Below are 18,306 nucleotides of genomic sequence, written 5' to 3' on the forward strand. Positions count from 1 at the left end.
ACTAGAAGGGATAGAAGGATAAATGAAGACATCAGGAAAATAGTTAAATCAGTTAAAATAGTTTATAGACCGGAACGAAGATACAATCCATGATGCTTTTTAAAGTAAAGTAAAAGAATTCAAACATAACAGTACTGATAAGAGAGAAGGGAATAACATTAAGTGGCTGGCTTTTGGCAGAGCCAAGATAGGTGCAGTGAATGAACAGGTTTTTCCATTTGATTTGACTTTGGAGCAAATTATGTACAGAACAGCAAAAATCACCCAGTTTTGCCCAAGAGATTTGGGACTGAACAGCCAAATAAAATGCCACCCCAATAAAATACATTGGATGAATAAATTAAAAAGCAAAAAAATGCTGGGTATATTGATCAGGCCAACAGAGAGAAAAAAATATTTCAAGTAATGACCTTTCACCAGAACTCTACATCAGCTGGACCAAACCTAGTTCAGAGAAGAGTGGAGCAAACTAAATTGCTGCACTCTCTGAGGACACATGCCAGGTCCGCCGAGCCAAAACAGGCTTTTTCCTCCATCCCAAATTGAGCACTAAAGGTTAGTTTACCAACCATACTTTTAGGCCAAATGGCTTAAAGGTGCATCAGCTCTCAACAGTGACAAAGGAAGGAGAAAAAAAACAGGAGGAGAAATTGATGTGGGTGAAGACTGAACAGCCAAACAGCAAATTGCTTTGAAAATAGATAAACAGGTGAAATACTATGGTGGAAAAAATAGGAATATGGCATTTGCATTAAAAATAAATGCAAAGCGGTGTAAGAAGAGACAATGAAGATACACAAGTGAACCAATTAAAAGCAGTGGTGCAAAACAACTAAAAAATGTTGAACAAGACACCAGATTTACTTCTAAGATAATAGAATTCGTAAGTAGTGATGTTCAATTAAATATTAGTCAGGCTGCTTCTAGCACAAGAACACTCAACCACTGGAGAAGATATAAAAGTAATCTGAAAGGAAGAACTGGATACCATGGAGCAGGAGACCTGAAAGCAAGGTGGAAACAATTCCTTGTGGACTTCTTGCGCTAGCTTTAAAAAGTGAGCTGGGCCTGTCAGGACTTGTTTGCGAAGCAGAGGATTGCTTGGATTAATAGTAAGGGCAAGGTTAATTACAGGGGCCAATAAAAAGAAATGAGTTTAAACTAAGTGGCCATTTATTTATTTAGTGATACAGCACTGAGTCGGCCCTTCAAGTCATGCTGCCCCAACAACCCCACAAACACGATTCCTAATCATCAGACAATTTACAATGACCAGTTAACATACCAAGTATGTCTTTGGACTGTGGGAGGAAACCAGAGCACACGGGGAAAACCCACGCATTCCAAGGGGAGGATGTACAGAGACTCCTTCCAGATCATTGCGAGAACTGAACTCTGATCTCCAGAATACCCCAAGCTGTAATAGTGTCACAATAACTGCTACAATATTGCCGGCACAGACAGTGTTATAAGTAGTCAGCTTTGGCTCAACAGGCACAGGCTAGAAATCTTAATAGTTAGAATGACGGCTAGCAGATTTTACAGCTGCAAAACAGAAGCCAGGATGGTTCATTGCCTTCCTCAGCACTGTGCCGATGGCTAGGGACACAGCTGCAGATAGCTCAGTGATGAAGTGTCCCCAATCAAATTGCACAGAGTAAACAACTAGTAAACAAAAATCAGAAGGAACATGAACGAAAGTGTGCTCAAAGCGATCCACAACTGCGCAGCATGTTAAGCACTGAAGCAAGTTCATTGAGAAGCCCGATGTCTACCAGACAACAGCCACTCCTGAACACAGCGGTGTGGGATAAAATACCTGCACCTTCTGTATGTCAGCAGCAGCGAAAGAGGCCAAACATTGGCAGACATCGCTGGACGCATGCTCGTTTTCCGCTCTCGTTCTCAACGATTAAATCTCAGTTGCTTTAATCAATGCAGAGTAACAGAGCTGACCACAGCTTTGTGTTCCATCATTAGAAACTGGCACATCATCTCATCCATGCCGAATCCCCCAGATCACAGAAACACCAAATCAGTCAGCACAAAAATACATTCTTAAAAAGGATATTATAGGCTGTAATCAATTGCAGTTCAGAACAATCCTTTGTAAGCCGTCTGCAAGACGTCACAGTTGGTCATGCGTAGATGAGAGGGTAAAATTGTAGTCAGTACGATGAGCTGATTTATAACATGGAGGCAAAAATCAAAATCGGTGATGAATACAGGACTGAAGGTGTTATATGTGAATGCATGCGGGTTATAAGAGAGATAGATGATCTTGTAGCACTGTTAGAGATTGGCAGGCATGAAATTGTGGGCATCACCGAGTCGTGACTGAAAGATTATAGTTGTATGCCTAACATCCAAGGATACACCCTGTATTGAAAGGGCAAGCAGGTAGACAGAGGGGGTGGGGTGGTTCTGTTGGTAAAAAAAATGAAATCAAATCCTTAGAAAGGGGTAACAGGACCAGAAGCTAGAGTGTGCTGGTGGATAGAGTTAAGAATCTGCAAGGGTACAAACATCCTGATGGAAGCTACTTACTGGCCGCCTCCAAACAGTAGCCAGGATGTGAAATACAAATTTCAACAGGAAATAGGTACGCATGTACTAAGGGCAATATAATAATAAGGAATCACCTCAATAATAAGCAAATACTTTGAGAGGCTGGTCAAAGACTACATCTGCAGCTTGCTACCACCCACATTGGAACCCTTACAATTCACCTACTGACACAACCAATCGACAGACAACACAATAGCTACAGCTCTACACACCACCCTTATGCACCTGGAGAAGAAGGATGCTTATGTGAGAATGCTGGTCTTGGACTACAGTTCAGCATTCAACACCATAATTCCCTACAGGTTTGACAAGATGCTCAGAGACCTCGGCCTTGTGTAGCTGGATACCGGTCTTCACATCAGATCACCAGCAGTTGGTAAGAGTGGGCTTCCCTCTGACCCTCAACACAGGTGCCTCTCAGACTGTGTCCTGAGCCCCCTCCTTTACTCTCTGTATACACATGACTGTGCTGCCACCCACAGTATCAATCTGCTTATTATATTTGCTGATGACACTACACAGATCGGCCTAATTGCACAAAATAATGAGGCAGCCTATACAGAAGAAATCATCACCCTGACACAGTGGTGTCAAGAAAACAACCTCTCCCTCAATGTTTCAAAAACAAAGGAGCTGGTTGTGGACTACAGGACAAAATGGAGACAGACTAACCCCTATAGACCACAGTGGATCTGGGTTTGAGAGGGTGAACAGCTTTAAGTTCCTCAGCATAAACATTACTGGAGATCTCATGCGGTCTGTACATTGCAGCTGTGTGGTGAAAAAAGGCACAACAGCACCTCTTCCACCTCAGGTGGTTTGGCATAGCACCATCCCCCCACCCCCAAATTCTAAGAACTTTCTATAGGGGTACAATTGAGAGCATCCTGACTGGCTGCATCACCACCTGATATGGGAACAATACTTCCCTCAATCACAGGACTCTGCAGAGAGTGGTGCCATCAGCCCAGTGCATCTGTAGATGTGAATTTCCCACTATTCAGGACATTTACAAAGATAAGTGCGTAAAAAGGACCTGAAGGATCACTGGAGACCAGAGTCACCCCAACCACAAACTGTTCCAGCTGCTACCATCCAGGAAATGGTACTGCGGCATAAAAGCCACGACCAACAGGCTCTGGGACAGCTTCTTCCACCAGGCCATCAGACAGCTTAATTCATGCTGGTGCAACTGTATTTCTATGTTATATTGACTCATCTGTTGTACATAATATTTATTAATTCCTATAATTGCACTTTGCATATTTAGACAGAAATGTAATGCAAAGATCTTTACTAATGTATATAAAGGATGCAAGTAATAAAAGTCAATTCAACTGACAGTCATGAGCGATTTCAATATGCAGATAGATTGTGAAAATCAGGTTGGTGCTGGATCAAGAGAGAGAATTTGTAGAATACCTACAAGATGGCTTTTTAAAAAGCAGCTTGTGGTTGAGCCCTCTAAGAGAAAGGCAATTCTGGATTGGGTGTTGTGAAATGAACCAGATTTGATTCAGGACCTTAAGGTAAAGGAACCCTTCGGAGACAGTGGTCAAAATAGGATAGAATTCACCCTGCAGATTGAGAGGGAGAGCTAAAAATAGATTTATTACAGTGGAGTAAAGGGAATTACTGAGGCACAAGAGAGGAGCTGGCCAAAGCTGATTGGAAGGGGATACGAGCAGGGATGACGGCAGGAGTTTCTGTGGGCAGTACAGATAAATCCCAAAGATTAAGTAGTATTCTAAAGGGAGGATGGACTACATCTCATGTGTAGAAAGAGGTCGCTGAAGAGACCGCGGAGGCATTAGTGATGATCTTTCAAGAATCACTGTATTCTGGTTTCCAAAGATTGGAAAATTGCAAATACCACTCCACCCATCCAAGAATAAAGGAAATTATAGGCTAGATTCCTGACCTCAATGGATGGGAAGATATTGGAGTCCATTACCAAGGATGAGCTTTAGAGGAATTTGGAGGTGTATGATAAAATAGACCAAAGATAGCATGGTTTTCTCAAGTGAAAACCTTCACTGACAAATCTTGTGGAATTCGTTGAGGAAATAGTAATCAGGATAGATAAAGGAGTTGCTGACTTGGATTTTCAGAAATCCTTTAACAAGGTGCTGCACATGAGACTGCTTACAAAGATAAGAGCCTATGGTATTACAGGAAAGATAGTGACATGGATTAGCTGACTGGCAGGAGGCAAATAGTGGGAATAAAAGGGACCTTCTCTGGCCAGTTGCCAGTGATTAGTGGTGTTCCACAGGGTTTCGTGTTGGGACTGCGTCTTTTCACGAATATGTCAATGATTTGGATGATGGAATTGATGGCTTTCTAACCAAATTTGCAGACAATACAAAGAATAGATGAAGGAACAGGTGAATGCTGAGGAAGAATTTGTCTGTAGAAAAACTTGCAACAGATTGTGAGAATAGGTGAAGAAGTGGCAGGTGGAATATAGTGTAGGAAAGTGTATGGTCATGAACTTTGGTAGAAAGAATAAAGGTGCAGAATATTTTCTAAATGTGGAGAAAATTCACCATCAGAGGTGCAAAGGGATTTGGGAGTCATTGTGCAGGATTTCCGAAAAATTAACTTGTAGGTTAACACAGTGGTGAGTTAGGCAAATAGAATGTTAGCATTCATTTTGAGAGGACTAGAACGTAAGAGTGAGGATGCTGAGGCTTTATGGTATTAGTCAGATTGGAGTACTGTGAGCAGTTTTGGGCCCCTTATTTAAGAAAAGATGCACTGACTTCAGAGAGTGTCCAGAGATGGTTCATAAGAGTAATTCCAGGAATCAAAGAGTTAATAAGTCACGTTTGAAGGCTCTGGTCTTGTTCTTGCTGTAGCTTACAATAATGAAGGGGATCTCATTGAAACCCACCAAATTCTGAAAATTCCTAGAGAGTGTGAATGTGGAGAGGACGTTTCCTATAGTGATGTGCCTAGGACCAGAAGGCACAGCCTCAGAATAAAGGGGCATCCATTTAGAACAGAGATGATAAGGAATTTCTGTAGCCAATGGGTGATGAATCTGTGGAATTCATTGTCACGGACAGCTGTGGAGGCCAAGTCATCGAGTATATTTAAAGTGAAGGATGATAGATTCTTGGTTAGTCAGGGCGTCAAAGGTTATGGGGAGAAGGCAGGAGAATGGGGTTGAGAGGAATGATAAAACAGCCGTGATAGAACGATGGAGCAGATGTGACACACCATGGCCCAATTCTGCTCCAATATCTTATACAACAGAAAGCCTCCTGATATGAAGAAAAATGTTTCTTTAAAAAGAGTACAATCATAGAATAATTGTTTGTGTTAGACAAGGTGATCTCAGAAACTGCTGGTTGCCTGGGACTTTCATGCACAAATCTCCAGATTTTTAGAAAAGGATGCAAGAAACAAAAAAAAGATCCAGTGAGCAGTAGGTACGTGGGAAAAATGACTTTTAAATGAGAGATTAGAGAATGGCCAGACTGGTTCAAGCTGACAGGAAGGAAACAGTAATTCTAAGAACCACATGTTACAACAGCAGTGTACAGAAGATCACACCCGGTTCCACTACTATATATAATGAAGTGGCCAGAGTGTAGAACAGCACAGGACTGGAAAAGCTATTCTGCCATGGATGTTGTGCAATTTATAATAAATCTCCTCCTATTCCAATTTATAATAAATCTCCTATGTATTATCTATATCCTCCTTTCCCTTCAGATTCACAAGTCTAAACAGAAGCTTCCAACTCCTCCACACTGCCTGATTCCAATCCCATCCCTGGGAACTTATTCCAGGACCCTACTACACTGTATTAAATGTGCCCCACTCATCACCTTTAAACTTCCCTTCACTAACCTTAAAAGCATGTGCACTCATGTTTGAACCTGCTACACTGGGAAAAAGATTCTGTCTACATCAACCCTGTCCCTCAATTTTAAAAACCTTTATCAGGTCTCCCCTTAGCCTCTGACAACTCTAGGGAGAGCAACAAACATTTATTTAACCTTTCTTATAAGCTCATCCCCTCTAATCCAGACAGCACCATGATAGATCTCTTTTGCATGTTTTCCAGTCTCCACATCCTTCATATAATGAAGTGACCAGAACTGTACATGATATTCCAAGTGTAAGTTGATTACAAGTTTGAAATAGCTACAGTTTGGTTTCTTTACTCTGATACATATATGGCTAATGTCAGTGCACAGAAGGAATGGCGTAGGATAAAGACTCCTTTAGATGACCAGGAGGGATTTCAGAAAGAGCGAATACAAATCAGACCCCCAATCTATGTGAAGAAACTGAAAATTCTGCCTAAAGCCATCTCACAAGGCACTGACTGATGAAGCATACAAACAGGTAGCACATTTGATTAATGGTGTTTATTGTGTTAATGATTACCAACAAAGCAGTAGTGCACACACAGTAATTGAGTACAATACTGAAGTTACACAGGAATGAAAGTATCCAATATTTCTGCTCTTCTATCACTATATATGTAAAACATGTGCATCTAACCGACTGGGTTAGAACACCTGTAGAAAAGTTTATTAGTACAGAACAAGGTTCACTTTAAGAGTAACTACCTGGACAAATTTACAGAACCATTAATTAAATACAGCATAGTGACTACATTAAATAATACACCAAGGCTTTCAGATCACTCAGTTCCCAAACCGTGCAAGAAGCCTATCTTTTGTAATAAATCTCATTTACACACACACACATTTCATGTAAACACAACTCTCTGCTCCTTTCCTTTGAGTGTACTATTCACCTACCTTAGGAACAATTTAGTGGTCAATTAACCTACAAGCAGATTTTTGGAATGTATGAATAAATCAGAGCACTCAAATGAAACTCACAGAGGTCATGGAGAGAGCATGCAAACATCACAGAGGTAGTACCAAAGGTCAGGATTGAACGAACTGTTGGATCTATACAGCAGCAGCTTAACCAGCTGCCCTTCACTCTACTGCATATTTACCACCAGGAAAAAGTGACTGTTCAAAACTCAAGACCCATGTACCTTTCTTCCTATGGCCCCATTTGGTTTTTTTGGTGGTGGCGGCTCAAATATCCTTTGTTGCTGTTGGGGTGGAAGTGTGGAATAAAGTGGAATGATCTTGATATCTCCAACTTCAGGTCCGAGGTCATCAATCTCTCGTTTTATCCTTTTACAAGCTTCATCAATTTCCTGTAAGAATAGTAATAAATTCCAAGGTTATATCCCAAGTAGACTGAGGCTTTTCCTTGCTCACCCAAAATGTAAGGCACAATAAATATCCTGGTGTACATCTAGGAATTTAGATCCACACAGAGACAACATCTTGACAAAAGCCACAGTGCTACAGGCTATTGTAACTCAAAGTCACCAGTTAACTGTACAATAGTTACTTAGTTAATTGAGCAATTTCTACATTTTACTTTAATCGAAATTTGAACCTAGTCTCCAAAAGATTTGAAATAAACTGCTAGATTATATACTGCTGCATTCTTCCACTCCCCCCCCAATTAGTAGAAAATACTGTTAGCTTATGTCACTCCTTGTTGAGAATTAATATAGTACTTTAAACTAGTCACTTCAAATATTAAATGTCAAGGTAGTTAATAGAATCAAGTTGGAATAAAGATAAAAGGAAAAACATATCCAAATATTTGCAATTACTTTACAGGCCAATATTAACCTTTTATTGCTTAATTAAATACCTTTAAGGACTAAATATACTTTTTCAAAAAATTGCTATTGAGCAGCAGCACGGAATAGCCCCCCCCCCCCCCTTTCAAGCCATGCAGCCCAGCAATCCCTAGATTTAATTCTGGCCTAATCACAGAACAATTTACAATGTCCAATTAACCTACCAACCACTAAGCCTTTGGACTGTGGGAGGAAACCAGAGCATCCAAAAGAAACCCACACAGTCACGGGAAGAACGTACAAACTCCTTAAAGGCAGATGCAGGAATTGAACCCAAGTCACCTATGCTATAAAACATTGTGCCAACCACCATGTTTTTATAAAATCAAACTTACTCACCCTGAACAAAAAGGCAACTTTCTAAAGACTGTTAAATTGCAAGCAGGTCTTATGGGATAATAAACAAAGTACACACACACACATTAAGAATCACCCACCGTGCCTCTGTAACCCTGGACAATAAATTACAGTTGTACTGCTGTCACAATTAAATAGATGATCTGACTCCAACTTCATATACAGGAACATCCCATCACGCAAACAAGAACAATCACTCGATTTAGATTGAGCTTTTTTTAAAGAAGTTATTTGTTAGATTGAAAAATATCCCTTTTGCTCACTGGATTATATGTTGGTGTAATTTACATCCACTTGGACAGGTGGCTAGGATTAACATTTTCAGTTTAACATTTCATCCAAAAGATGGCAGTACCCACAATCGAGTAAATCGCTCAGCCACAGTTGAGGAGTGACCAAAATCTACAATCTGAAATATTATGCTGGAAATGTACCAATTGAGCCAAAAACATTTACAAAATTCCCATAACAGGAAAGTGTACTGGTTACTCAGAGAACTCTTATATGCGTTGACATCAAATGCAAAAAACTTTCCACTAATACATGCATTTTTGGGTTTGAATGTTCTGGACAGGAATACTGCTTGGACAAAAGTAGCAGCTACTGAAGTTGGTTGCAACTGTGCAGGAACAATCCCACATCAAGTTGCAGTTAAGCTACTGGACAGTTTATTCCTGTACAGGATACAGGTTTTGAATGACAACTCAATATTTAGGCCAATAGTCACAGAAAAGAGCACAGACACAGACCCTTTGGCTCATCTAGTCCATGCCAAACCATTTAAATGGTCTACTGCCATCGACCTGAACTGGGACCATAGCCCTCCATATCCCCACCATCCATGTATATATCCAAACTGCTCTTAAATGTTGAAATTGAGCTGGTGTGTACCACTTACACTGGTAGCTTGTTCCACACTCTCATGACCCTTTGAGTGACGCTTCTATTCCTGTTCCCCTTAAATTTTTTCACTTTTCCACCCTTAATTCATGGCCTCTAGTTGTAGTCCCACCTAATCTCACTGGAAGAAGCCTGCTTGCATTTATCCCATCTACACTTCTCATAATTTTGAATACCTCTATCAAATCTCACCTTAATCTTCTATATTGTAGAGAATAAAGCCCTAGCCTCTTCAATTTTCTTATAATTCAGGTCCTCCAGTCCCAGTAACATCCTTGTAAACCTTCTCTGTAGTCTTTCAACCTTATTTACATCTTTTCTGTAGGTAGGTGACAAAACTATAAATTATAAAACTATAAATTAGGCTTCAGCAATGTCCTATACAATTTCAATAACATCCTATCTCCTGTACTCAATACTTTGAATTATAAAGACCTATGTGCCAAAAGTTCTTTTTACAATCCTATCTAGCTGTACCACGACTTAAAATGAATTATGGACACATATTCTCAGATCCCTTTGTTCTACCACACTCCTCAGTGCCCTACTGTTCACTGTGCAAGACTTACCCTGGTTAGTCTTTCCAAAATACAACACATCACACTTGACTCCATTAAATTCCATCTGCCATTTTACAGCTCACGTTTCTAGCCGGTCCAGATGCCGCTGCAAGCTCTGATATAGTCTTCCTCGCTGTTTATTACACTCCCAATCTTGGTGTCATCTGAATTCAATTAACCACATCATCCAGATCATTGATATAGATGACAAACACTAGTCACAGGCCTCCAGTCAGAGAGGCAGCTATCAACTAACACTCTCTGCCTTCTCCCACAAAGCCAATGATCAATCGAATCATTGAATTCGATTGAACTACCTCATCTTGAATGCTGAGCAACAGAACTTTCACCACCAATCCTTTCATGCAAGACTCTGTCAAATGCCTTGCTAAAATCCAAGATGACAACATCCACTGCCTTGCCTTCATCAATTTCCTGGTAACATCCTTGAAAAATTCTACAAGATCAGTTAGACATGACCTACCACAAAGCCATACTGACCATCTCTAATCAGTCCATCTCTATCCAAATACTCAAGTCCGGTCCCTTAAAATACCTTCCAATATCTTACCCGCTACTGGTGGTGGTGGTGGCATCCGTCGGTCTCGAGAGACCATGGATCTGCACCTGGAGTTTCCAGGGCACAGGCCTGGGCAAGGTTGTATGGGAGACCAGCAGTTGCCCAAGCTGCAGGGCTTCCCCTCTCCACCCCACCGATGTTGTCCCAGGGAAGGGCACTAGGGCCCGTGCAGCTTGGCACCGTTGACGTCGCAGAGCAACGTGTTAATAAGTGCCTTGCTCAAGGACACAAACACGCTGCCTCAGCTGAGGCTCAAACCAGTGACCTTCAGGTTACTAGTCTGATGCCTTGCCCACTAGGCCACACGCCAACACCCACTACTAATGGTTTATAATTTCCAGGTTTATTTTTAGAGCCTTTCTTAAACAGCGGAACAACATTAGCTATCTTCCAATCCTCCAGTATCTCACCTGTCACTAAGGATGATTTAAACATCTCTGCTAGTGCCCCTGCAATTGCCTCCCAGGGGGTCTGAGGGAACACCTTGTCAGCTGCTGAGGATTTATTTACCCTAATCTGCCTCAAGACAGCAAACACCACCTCCTCTGTAATCTGTACAAGGTCAATGAAGTTGGCACTGCTTTGCTTCATTTCTGTGGACTGTCTCCTAAGTAAACATAGATACAAAAAATATAAGATCTCCCCCATCTCCTTTGGTTCCACGAGTAGATTACCATTCTGACCTTCCAGAGGTACAATTTTGACCCTTCCAATCCTTTGCTCTCAACATATCTGTAGAATCCCTTAGGACTCTTCTTCACCTTGTCTGCGAAGACACCTCATACCTTCTTTCAAGAGTCCTGATTTCCTTCAAGTATTCTCTTGCATTTCTTATTCATCTTAAGAACCTCACTTTTTCCTTCCTTCCTGCCGATACCTGCTATGCACCTCTTTCCTTCCTTAACCAGGGCCTCAATTACTTGAAAACCAAGATTCCCTAAACCTGTTACCTTTACCTTTTACTCTTGGCAGTAAACAAAATTTCACTTTTGAAGACCTCCCTCTTAGCAACCACATCTGTCCCAATTGACATTTGCTACATCCTTTGGCCTTTCTCCAATTTAGAATCTCAACCCAGGGACCAAATATCTTTTTATATATTTACCTTGAAACTAATGGCATTATGATCACTAGATGAAAGTTATTCTTTACACAAACTTCTATCACCTGTCCCAATAGCAGATCAAGTATCACACACTTTCTTGTTGGGATTTCTACCATTTAAGGAATCTTCCCTAAACACATTTGATAAACTCTATCCCATCTTGTCACCATCACATGGGTGATGCCAACAGGCTCAATAAACTGATTAGAAAGTCTGGCTCCATTATAGGAATCAAACTGGACACATTGGAGGCTGGGGCGGAACAAAGGACACTACTGAAAATCCTGGCAATTCTGGACAATGTTTCTCACCCTCTGCATGCCACCTTGGCTGCACAGAGGAGCTGAACTAGTAATAGACAAAGACAAGTGCTGCTCCAAAGAGCCCCAAAATAGGTCACTCTTATTCTCAGCCATTAGGCTTTACAGTGAGTCAAACTATAGTCAGGGAAGTGATGACCTCCCCCAACCATTACAGACTATTTGAAGCAACTTTTTTTTATTCTTTCTTACTTCTCTTCTAATATTTCTACATTTGTGTATCTATATTTACACATAGGCACACACACTTGCGCTACTGGGACTCTGTAATTTCCTTTGGGATCGATAAAATATCTATCCAAGTTATGTTTCTTGCAGCAGTCTGCCATATCTCTACAAATTTGTACTTCTAAATCCCACAGATGTTTGGGTGGTCTGTAATATCAACCGATTAACATGATCATGGTTTTCATAATTCTCAGTTTCACCCATTATGCCTCACTAAAGAAGAGTTCTCCACTCCATCCTGACAGAGCACCCTGGAATATTGAGCTGCCAGTCCTGCCTTTCCTGCATCCACATCTCACTGACGGCTACAATATCATAATGATAATGTTGATCCATGCCCTGAGCTCTTCTGCTTTTCCTACAATACTTCTTGCATTGAAATATACCGAGCTCAGGATATTAGTCACACCATGCTCAATCCTTTTATTCCTGACTTTGTCTGAGGACTTACAACATCTGCCTCCACAACTTCTCCACCATCTGTTCTGGTATTCTGGTTCCCAACCACTTACAACTCTAGTTTAAACCCCATGCCCCTCCAGTTCAGGTGCAAACCATCTGTTATGTACAGTCCCACATTTTCTTGGAAAAGTTTCCAATGATCCAAAAATCTGATGCCCTCCCTCCTACACCATCTCCTTAGCCACATGCTAAACTGTAAATCTTCCTAAGTTTGGCTTCACTAGCACATAGCATGGGTAGCAATCCTGAGATCACAACCCTAGAGGCCCTGCCCTTTAACTTAGCACCTAACTCCATGAACTCACTTTATAGAACCTTGTCACTCTTCCTACCCATGTCATTGATCCCTACATGGACAACCACCTCTAGCTGCTCACCCTCTCACTTAAGAATGCTGAGACTTGACCAAGATATCCTGAACCCTGACATCCAGGACACAACATACCATCGGGAATCTCATTCCCGTCCACAGAACCCCTCTTCTATACCCCTAAGTAACAAATCCCCAATCACCACAACTCGCCAACTTGCCTCTTCTCTCCCCCTTCCCTTCTGAGTCACAGAACCAGACTCAGCGCCAGACACCTAACCGCAGTGACTTGCTTCTGCTAGGTTACCTCCCTGTTTCCCCCACCCCCACCCTGCACCAGTATACCTGTTGTTCAGGGGGATGGCCACAGGGGTACTTTGCACTGGCTGTTTAATCCCTTTCCCCTCCTGAATGTTGCCATTTTCTGTGTCCTGCACCTTGGGTGTAAATACCTCTCTATATGTCCTACGTATCACCCCCTCAGCCTCCCGAATGATCCGGAGTTCATTCCGTTCCAGCTCCCACTCCTTAATTCTCCAGCTGAATGCACTTCTCACAGGTGTAGTTGTCAGGGACACTGGAGGTCCACCTGCCTTCCCATATCCCTCAAGAGGAGCATTCAACTAGTGCCCGGCATCCCTAGTGTTCTAACTGAGCAAATATAAAGAAGGATAAGTAATAAGTAGGGTGCGTGGAAGAGTGCAAGGAGTGAAAAAGCTTTTCGTTTTCTCTCAAGCCTCTCCTGGCTGAAGCCTCAAGAGAGCTCAAGTCTAAGACTCTCCATTCTAACTGTCCACTCCAACAATGGCCGCTCCACTTGCCCCTGCCTTTTTAAATTTGTTCTTGCCGATTACTCCTAATCACTGCTCAATACACTAGACTGCCATAAGTCATTGTCTTATCTACTCAATCAGTGAATCTGAGTGAGCTACGTATTGTCAGACTTCGGATCTCCAATTGATTTCGATAAATTTGTTTGGCACAACACAGACTGATGGGCCTATTCCTGCTCCACGTTCTTAAATTCAGGTTAGTCACCTCAGCAGCAAGCATGCGGCTGAACTGGCCTGCTGCCTCAGTCATAGCCATTTCTTCTTGAGATATAATTACAATCAAATCCCAATATGAGGATTTGAATCACGTTCAAAAATAATTTTAAAAGCTGGTACCAATCAAACAGTTGAGTTGTCATAAAAGGCAATTAGTTTATGAATATCCTTTTGTGGAAGGAAATGTACAGTTGTTAAATTTAATGATGGAATCTCTGAACATTTGGCAGGATTGATGCATTCCAGTAGCAAGATAACATTTCATAAATACAAGTTATATGACATATGCAAAAATACTTCAGGTCTTGAGGGCAAAAAGCAGTACTCTTAAAAAGTACTACTTTTTTTTAAAAAAAAGTATCACCAGAAAAAAGATTGTTAGGCTAGCATCCCACCTTCTAGATCTGCATCACATTCCAGGTCAGACAGGCTTACACTGAATGCTTTCAATTTACCAGCAGGTTCTCAAGTCTTTGGCTAAAAGTACTATAACCTTTGAACTGTACTACATATATTCACTTTTGTATATTAAAAAAATCTGGTCCAGAAAAAAATAATTAACTTGTGAATGTTACAAAATCCTTTGAAATTGTAGCTGATGTTATGCAAGCAGTTGAATACCCAATGTTCAGGTAATTATTTACAGCTCTGGGCACAGTTAAGAGAATAACAACTTGTGGATCAGAAAACATTAATTTTGACCTCATTTGATACAGTGAAGTCAATATTGAAATTAGTGGCAGACAAGTTCATTTGGAAGATAGGGAGACATTGACAATTTTTTCTCTATTCTTTGCTTGTGTGGGTCTGGAAAATTCTGCCCAGTGTAGGTAGAAACTACTTTCTCCTTTAAAAAATACTGAGAAGCTCTTGCATATGGTGTAAATTACAAGGTAAAGGACCAGTGTCAAATGCTCTCCTATGAACTGTAAACATCTATGGTTCTGCAATCCCAGAGAAGGAAAACAGAATTTTTATGACTGACCTCAACACAACAGCACCTGCTCAACATCAGAACACTTGCAAGGATGGCAGAGTCAGCTGTGAAAAAAATCTGCCAATATTCCCCAATGCAGCTCACACAGAGAATACTCATTCAGATGAGGAACATCTTGTGCCCAGAGAACTGCATGTACGTCAGCATGAGTCACTGGGATTAGCAAGCAAAAATAAAATTATAGAAAGTGGACAGCAAAATAAAAATCTTAAGTTGCAAGTCAAATTTAAAAAATGCAGAACGCTGCAACTTTGCAATGCACGAACATATTAAGACTGCTAATGATTCAAGTATCTTGTGAATAAATGTTTAACCTAATTTCACACAAATGAACATCTTTCCATGACTCCAATACTGTTTCCTCTTCATCCCTCTTCTTCATTTAATTCGAGAGTTAATTTAGAACATTGAATTTATGGTATATTGAGGAAACACCTAAAAACACTTCAGGCAATTAGCCAGTGCGTGATGAAGTGACATACAAATGTATAAATAGTAACTCTAAATTACTTAGAAATATTCTCAATCACAGACAAATGCAAGCAACCAAATTTTTGCTTGTGCAATAGATTCAAAAGATTTCTGGTACTAGAATTAGTCTTGTAAACCTGCACCATCATGTATTATGTGAATGTAAATCAGCAAACCAGCAACAAACATAATCCTACACCATTACCATTATTTTACCAATGGGTTTGAAAACTACATGAAAGATTTAATATACTTTAATAATAGAATTACTGTTTTATAATGCCATGGTACGCAGATACACAGCAACAATACTGGGTAGTTCTTACTATTGGTACAGATTCCAGGGGATTATGGATTTTAAGCTGCTCCTAAAAAAGATTTTTTTCTACATCATTGCCATCGAATTAAATTTATTTTATTCAGATTTCATGAAGTTTCAAGGTGTTCGTTTTTCAATTTAAATTTACATATACAAACTGATTTTATTAACTGGCTTTCCAAAAGTATGCCTGAAATCTGATTTCATAAAAATAGACTTGCAATTTAAGAGAGATCTAAGGGACACATTTTTCACATAGAAGGTTACGTTTATTTGGAAAATCTGCTGGAAGGGGTGGTAGAGGCAGGTACAATCACAATGTTTAAAAGATGTTTAGGTAGTATCTTAAATTGGTATGGCATAGAGACTTAAATATAAGTTTAATGCAGGCAAGTGAGATTAGCACAGATGAGCATTGTAGTCAGCAAGGACAGGGTGGGCCAAATATGCCTACTTGTGTGTTGAATGATTTTATTATTCTAGGAATGTTTGAATATGTCAATTGTATTGAACTGCTATTATATAAACTCAGAAAATGCTGCAGTACACCAGGAGACCAACTGGCCCAGTTTTATGGTAGAACCATAAACCTGGCCCAGTTTTATGGTAGAACCATAAACATAGTTCCATTTCCTAGAACCATTATAACCTGAAATATTAACTGTTTCTCCTCTTTCCACTGACCTCTGAAACATCAGCTTTGTTTCATTTTCACAGATGGTGCTAGACCTGTTGAATGTTCCCAGCATTTTCTGCTTTTATTTCTATTACCATAAAACCTTGATTAAGACGATTTCAGTGAAGAATAGAAGGGGATTTTCACATTTAACCTACAAGCAATAGACCATAAATGGTTTATATGTCTGCACAGAGTTTTCCAACAGATTCAAGCTTTCCATGTACTTTAAAATTCTGGTTTAATGTTATAAAATGAAAACAGACAATGCTGGAAAGACTCAGCAAGTCAGGCTGGGAAGATAAATTAATGTTTCAAGCCAAAGAGCAATGGCTTAATATTTCCATTTTGAGGTTACCAATGAACTTTGGACATAATGATAAAGTAGTAAAAGCATTTCCATTGCTATCTGGTGCCCACTTTACCTTTTTGGAGACCACACATGAAAGTTATAAAGTCAATCAAAGTTTAGTTGCAATAACTTGCATGTATTTAATCCAGTCTTTATCAGTACTCCCTTCATTATTATACAGGGGGCATTCTAAGTTTCGTAACAGGAGACTTTACAGGAGAAACATTTATGATCACAAGCAAATTAAAGTAAGGGTTAATTTTTTTCAAGCAATTCTTCTTCAAGAAATAATCTACACCATGCCTTTCTAGTACAAACCCCATTTCCAGAAAAATTGGGATATTTTCCAAAATGCAATAAAAACAAAAATCTGTGATATGTTAATTCACGTGAACCTTTTCAATAGTTTTACTGACCAACTTAATTGTATTTTGTAAATATACACAAATTTAGAATTTGATGGCTGAAACACATTCAACAAAAGTTGGGACAGAGGCATGTTTACCATTGTGTTACATCACTTTCCTTTTAATAACACTTCTTAATCGTTTTGGAACTGAGGATACTAATTGTAGTAGATTTGCAATTGGAAATTTTGTCCATTCTTCCTTGATATAAGACTTCAGCTGCTCAACAGTCCTTGGTCTCCATTGTCCGTCTCCACTTCTTGATGCATCATACATTTTCAATAGGAGATAGATCTGGACTGGCAGCAGGCCAGACAAGCACACGCACTCTGTGTCTACAAAGCCATGCTGTTGTAGCCCGTGCAGAATGTGGTCTGGCACTGTCCTGCTGAAATAAGCATGGACGTCTCGGGAAGAGACGTCGCCTTGATGGCAACATATGTCTCTCTAAAATGCTAATATACACCGCAGAGTCAATGGTACCTTCACAGACATGCAACACACCCATGCCGTGGGCACTGATGTACCCCCATACCATCACAGATGCTGGCTTTTGCACCTGTCGTTGATAACAATCAGGATGGTCATTTCCATCTTTGGTACGGAGAACTTGACGCCCGATTTTCCCTGAAAACTAGCTGAAATGTGGACTCATCTGACCACAGCCCACGGTTTCACAGTCTTTCGGTCCATCTGAGATGAGCTCGGGCCCAGAGAACTCGCCAGCATTTCTGCATAGAGTTGATGTATCGCTTCCTCCTTGTGTAATACAGTTTCAAGTTGCATTTCTGGATGCAGCGACAGACTGTGTTAAGTGACAATGGTTTTCCGAAGTACTCCCGAGCCCAGGTAGCTATAATTGTCACAGTAGCATGACGGTTTCTTAGGCAGTGCCGCCTGAGGGCTCGAAGATCACGCGCATTCAACAGTAGTTTCCAACCTTG

At 40.5% G+C, this 18,306-nt stretch overlaps 1 protein-coding gene across 3 annotated transcripts in view; it reads right to left on the minus strand.

The window, feature by feature from the left end:
• The window catches only part of dhx15 (DEAH (Asp-Glu-Ala-His) box helicase 15), a 122,646-nt gene that overhangs the window by 47,373 nt on the left and 56,967 nt on the right, over positions 1-18,306 (minus strand). For all 3 annotated transcript variants that reach the window (XR_009515636.1, XM_059988963.1, XM_059988964.1), the window contains exon 6: positions 7,601-7,768. Coding sequence is in view for 2 of the 3 variants with exons in the window: in XM_059988963.1 (XP_059844946.1) it covers positions 7,601-7,768 (168 nt within the window). In the remaining variant the exon portion in view is untranslated. The remainder of the gene's footprint in view (positions 1-7,600; positions 7,769-18,306) is intronic.

Source organism: Hypanus sabinus, chromosome 14, assembly GCF_030144855.1.
Source record: "Hypanus sabinus isolate sHypSab1 chromosome 14, sHypSab1.hap1, whole genome shotgun sequence".
NCBI lineage: Eukaryota > Metazoa > Chordata > Chondrichthyes > Myliobatiformes > Dasyatidae > Hypanus > Hypanus sabinus.